Source organism: Nycticebus coucang, chromosome 2 (assembly GCF_027406575.1).
Source record: "Nycticebus coucang isolate mNycCou1 chromosome 2, mNycCou1.pri, whole genome shotgun sequence".
Taxonomy (NCBI): Eukaryota; Metazoa; Chordata; class Mammalia; order Primates; family Lorisidae; genus Nycticebus; species Nycticebus coucang.
The window spans coordinates 80,939,724-80,945,723 of NC_069781.1; the positions used below are offsets into that span (position 1 = coordinate 80,939,724).

Here is a 6,000-nt window from a genome sequence, read left to right on the forward strand (position 1 = left end):
TAGTATATATCAATGATTTCTTTTTGATCAAGAATTTAGGAGTTCATTAAAGTAGAAATACTTGGAAAGTTGCTATTAATTTCTTTCTTTTTCTTTTTTTTTTTTTTTTTTTTGAGATAGGATGTCACTCTTTACCCTAGGCTAGAGTGTGATGGCATCTTCATAGTTCACTGTAACCTAAAACTCCTGGGCTCAAGGGATCCTCTTGCTTCAGCCTCCCATGTAGCTGGGACTACAGACATGGGCCACCATCCCAGTTAATTTTAGTTTTTGTTTTTTGTAGAGATAGTGTCTCAGTATATTGCCTCAGCTGGTTTTAAAATCCTGGCCTCAAGTGATCCTTCTGCCTTAGCCTCCCAAAGTGCTGGGATTACAAAAGTGAGCTACCATACCTGGCTCATTTTCTTAAGCTTTATAAGTTTAATGCATTGCAATCTGGGATAAAATAAGTTTTTGTTAAAAATAGGTAGTCTAGGTACAGTGGCTCACACTCGTAATCCTAACACTCTGAGCTGTGGAGGCGGGAGGAGTGTTTGAATTCAAGAGTTCAGGACCAGCCTGGACAAGAATGGGACCCCCATCTATACTAAAAATAGAAAAATTACCCAGATGTTGTGGCAGGCACCTGTAGTCCAAGTTACTCAGGAAGCTGAGATAGGAGGATCGCTTGAGCACAGGAATTTGAGATTGCTGTGAGGTAGGCTGATGCCACTGCATTCTACCAGGACACAGAGTGAGACTGTTCTCAAAAAAAAGAAGAAAGAAAGATAGAAACACGTAAAGATGAAGTAGGATTTGCTTTTGAGAAGGGGGAATGGGATTATCAGTGAAACAAAACTGGCCATTATTGATCATAGTCGAGTCTCACTGATAGCAAATTGAAGTCATTTTAGTTTTTCTTATAATTTTGTCTACATTGAAAATATTTTATAATAAAACATTTTTAGTAACTATAAATAGAGATGAAATAATCCTTTTCCTTTGCAGCTCAGTAATTTTGCAGTATAGCATGTATGCAATTTTGAATATATGTTACATAAATACAAAGCGTAATAGTACCATTTTCTCCCCTTAGGTGTTTGTCCCATAGTACCTTCATCTGCTTAGTGTGAAGCATCCGATCTAAGGATCTACCATAATTATTGTCATGTGCACAATCTGTGGGCTTGTTAGAACTAAAAGATATAGTAACAGTAATATTAGTAATATCTAGTATGCTTCATTTGTGTCATACACTATGCCATATACTTTTAAGTTATCTTGTTCAATTCCTTTTTGTTGTTGTTGTGTTTGTTTGTTTGTTTGTTTGTTTCGAGACAGAGTCTCACTTTCACCCTTGGTAGAGGGCCATGGTATCATAACTCACAGCAACCTCAAATTCTTGGGCTCAAGTGGTTCTTTGGCCTCAGCCTCGTGAGTAGGTGGGACCACAGGTGCCTGCCACAATGCCTGCCTATTTTTTTAGAGATGGAGTCTCCCTCTGCCTCAGGCTGGTCTCAAACCTGTGAGCTCAGGCAATCCACCGGCCTCGGCCTCCCAAGTGCTAGGATTATAGGCTTGAGCCACCACGTCCAGCTATCTTGTTCAGTTCTTACAACCGTTCTGTGAAGCACAGGTACTGATGGTTATAAGCTTCCAAGTGGCAAAGCAAAGAAAGAATCAAATTCCAGACCTGATCCCAGAACCTAAGCTCTCAAATAAATTTATTTACTGGAAGCTTCATCAGACTCTTTTAAAGTAGAGGCTGTTATTTTTTTATTTTATTTTATTTTATTTATTTATTTATTTATTTTGAGACAAAGTCTCACTATGTTCTCCTTTGTAGAGTGCCATGGTGTCACAGCTCACAACAACCTCAAAGTCTTGGGCTTAAGCCATTCTCTTGCCACAGCCTCCCAAGTAGCTGGGACTACAGGCACCCGCCACAGCACTTGGCTATTTTTTTTTTGTTTCAGTTGCCATTGTTGTTTAGCTGGCCTGGGCCAGGCTTGAACCCACCAGCCTTGGTGCATGTGGCTGGCGCTGTAACCATTGTGCTATGTACCCTGAGCCGCTATTATTTCTTTATCAAAGAGCTTAACCAAATAAGTCATAAATATGGTCAAGTCATAAAGATGGTAAAGTTTGTGGAACTCAACCTGTTACAGAAATTCCATTCTTTAATCTAGATTTTATTGCATGGTACTATAACTATCATACTGTTTCTTCTGGACAGCTCTTCTATGTTTTCACTAATAACTAAACTTACCATAAAGGTGATTCTCCTCAATCTGTGCATTGTAAATCTACCTAGCCTTGGGCTCCTGGGAAATGAACATTTTTACCTTTTCTCAGGCACCGGAATGATTCTGTTCTGTCCTCCCCAGTCATGGTTCTAGAACTACCTTCTTTAGCCAGAGCCTTCAGTGAGATGGACAAAACTAAAATGGGGTAGAACAAAGAATGGGGGGTATTTGAGCCAAAAATAAAACCGTAATAATCACAGCTGGTATAGTTCAGAAATGACATAGATAATAAAATTATTGTGGCTCACACCTGTAATCCCAGCTACTCCAGAGGCTGAGATGGAAAGATCACTTGAGCTCTGGAATTCTAGACCAGCCTAGGCAACATAGTGAGACCCTGTCTAAAAAAATGTTTTTCTTTTAATTTAGCCAGATGTGGTAGCATGTGCCTGTAGTCCCAGCTACTTGGGAGGCTAACGTGGGAAGACTACTTGAGCCTAGAAGTTCTGGTCTGCAGTGTACTTTGCTGATTGGGTGTCCATACTAACTTAAGGCATTGCTGTGGTAACCTGCTGGGGTTCAGGGACCACCAGGTTGTCCAGAGAAGGGTGAATAGCTGAGGTCAGAAATGGAGTAGGGACTTTGTATTGACCAATACAGCGGGATCATCTCTATGAATAGCCACTGTACCCCAGCCTCGACAGAATAACAGTACCCCATCTCTATAAATGTTTTTAATAGAAAAAAAAATTGTATTCTGATTACATGTCAAAATGATAACTTTGGATATACTGGATTAAATATATTAGTATAATTAATTTTGCTATTTGCACTTTTTTAATGTCACTACTGGAAAATTTAAAATTACATATGTGGCTTACATTATATCTTTCTCTTGGCCACCACTTAGACCTTAAAGCTCTATTCATTAAATAATGTTTAATTAGTAAGATATGTATCTCATCTCTAAGGTAAATCTGAACCTGACCATCCTAGAAATGACATTGAAAAGACAATAAATAAACCTTAAAGCAGCTTCAGTTCTGACAAAACTTACAGAACACTGAATGCACTCATTACAACAATTATTTATCTGGTACCTATTATGTGCTAGATTGTGTGCGTGTGTGTATGACTTAATGTAAATAATTTTTCAAAGTGTGCATATAATTTCTGCCTCTTTATTCCTTCTTAACCAAATGAAGAAGTGGGAATTGGCATGCACACCCATTTCTCCAGCAGAAGTGGCAGGACACTCCATCATGTTCTGAATATTTTAATTGTTTTCACCTATACTTTGAAACCTAGCACTTTGGAACTAAAATAGACAGTGCTTTCCATGACAGAGGTAATTTTCTAAAAGCCCTTGGGAAAGCCTACTGAGGTTGCAAAGAATAGTACAGAGTACGAAAAGTTTAATCTGAATGTTGTCCATGTCTGAATACATCCTTGGAGACCCTTCAAGCTTTTAGATAATAACTGTTTGCATAATATTTATTGTTTTGCTTTTAGTTTTTAATTCCTCATCTCATGGTCGTCAGTATACATGTTTTACTTTTAAACTAGTATCACTGAATTTTAAGCTCTTTATTTTTATTTAGTTAATTTCCAAATATAGAATTACCAGAGGAAACTGTCATTTGTCATCAAAATTTTTAATGTTTTACAGGAAGATTATGATAAGTACGGAATTAGAATAAGAGTCAAGTTTCGCAGTAGTACTCAACTGCATGAATTAACTCCTCATCATCAGAGTGGAGGTGAAAGGAGTGTTTCTACCATGTTATACTTGATGGCACTTCAGGAGCTTAATAGATGTCCATTCAGAGTAGTTGATGAAATCAATCAGGTATAGTGATTCTTCTTTTACTTATGTCTCATTACATCCTACAATAAATACAAACATAGTCATTATTATTGTCATTGTTTAGGGAATGGACCCAATTAATGAACGGAGAGTGTTTGAAATGGTTGTAAATACTGCCTGTAAAGAAAACACATCTCAGTACTTTTTCATTACACCAAAGGTAAGTAATAAGTAACCTAAAAGTGCTGATATACTCAGAAGCCCCCTGTGACCTAATCACATAGTAGATTTTCGTCTTATATGTAAATATAAACAGGAACACTCCAGAAAAAGAAACAGAAAAGATAACAGTAATATTTACATTAATAAAAGGGACAAGTTCCAGTGATATTCTTAATCAGAAACCTCATTACCAGAGAAAACAGTGTAGGAAGCATATTATTATGTTCTAGAACCGAGACTTTTCCCCTGCTTTTGGCACTCATTCCTTTTCTTAAGAAAGTTACTCTTTTAGCGCTAAAAGTTGACTGGGAAGTGGAAACCATAGAACTCTTGACCCTCTTCATTTTCTAAGAAAGACCTCTCGTTATAGACTGCCCTTCTTCTCTGTTTACTGTTGCCACTTCCCTGGCTCAAAGGAAATTATAAGCATCTCAACATCTCCTACTCACAGATTAACTTTTATGATAGAAACAGAATTGTGTTTATAGAGGATTTGTCATAATCTAGAACTATTGCAATGGGGCATTTTCTTTTGTTCAATTTAGTGTTGTATATAAATTACAAAATCGACATACTCCAAAAGAAAAAAAAAAAAAGTTTTTAATGTAATCAATTATTTTTCCCCTTTGTTGTTTAACTATTCATCAACTATTCATGAAAAATGTTAAAGAGCTCATTCTATTATGCATTCATATTTTCATTAAATAGTATCATCTGTCTTCTTTTTTCAGCAAATACTCTGTTAACACTCTATTACTTACAAACACTTTGGCCTATAAACAAATCTCACTGTTAGATGCTTTTCAGGCTACCAGTCAGTCATAGTACCTGACCATAGAAGTTGCTTGAGAAGTATCTGTGGATAAAATGTGAATAGATCCTAGGAAAATTATGGGAGGGAGTACAGACTTCCCTCCAGGGTCTTCCTTGAAGTTTTATGATCAATTGTCCTGTGAATACAGAAAGCTGCTAGAAATTACAGTTATAGTTAGGCCAGGATTCAGGTATGCTAATTTGGGTAAGTCTGACAAGGTTATATGAAGGTAATTGAGAGCTTCATATTAAGAAAGAGTTTTATTAATATTATAAATGATATATTTGTACACATGTGAGGTTAAAAAACTCTCCTCAAAAGTATAGCATTATATGACAGTTTATTTTAATACTTACAGCTCCTACAAAATCTTCCTTATTCCGAAAAGATGACAGTATTGTTTGTCTACAATGGTCCTCATATGCTGGAACCAAACAGATGGAATTTAAAGGCTTTCCAAAGGCGGCGGCGCCGTATTACATTCACTCAGCCTTCTCAGTAAAAGTAAAGAGAAGGAATTTGGGAATTACTCTGTTAAATTCTGTTTATCAATATGTTTCGACTGAATAAAAGTAAGAAGATTCATTAAAACTGAAAAATCGGTTATTTTGGGAAACCTGCTTTTTAATACAAATAGGTTGGCGAGATAAAGACCATAATGACTTCTTCCTGTGGAACATCATCTGGTAATAAAAGTTTAGTCTTCTTCATTGTTGGTTGAACTTGAATTCTTAGTACTCTAACCGTGAGTCTTTGGGTTCCCATGTGAAAAGGTACTTAATAACTATTAGAAATCAAAAGGTACAGTGGAAGGGTAGTTACCAATTATAGGTTTACTTGACATGGTAGCTCTGAACTTTAATTGCAGAGTAACTAATTACTTTTTAGAGCATAAAGATGACTCTAGAGCTTAAGTCCTGGTTTACTCCCAA

The 6,000-nt window shown here is 36.5% G+C and overlaps 1 protein-coding gene across 4 annotated transcripts in view; it reads left to right on the forward strand.

The window, feature by feature from the left end:
* Positions 1-5,653, forward strand: part of SMC5 (structural maintenance of chromosomes 5) — a 105,511-nt gene extending 99,858 nt beyond the window's left edge. For all 4 annotated transcript variants that reach the window (XM_053574813.1, XM_053574819.1, XM_053574821.1 and 1 more), the window contains 3 exons: positions 3,895-4,074; positions 4,157-4,252; positions 5,427-5,653. In XM_053574813.1, the coding sequence (XP_053430788.1) occupies positions 3,895-4,074; positions 4,157-4,252; positions 5,427-5,570 (420 nt within the window). In that variant the 3' untranslated portion in view covers positions 5,571-5,653. The remainder of the gene's footprint in view (positions 1-3,894; positions 4,075-4,156; positions 4,253-5,426) is intronic.
* The last annotated feature ends 347 nt before the right edge of the window (positions 5,654-6,000 follow it).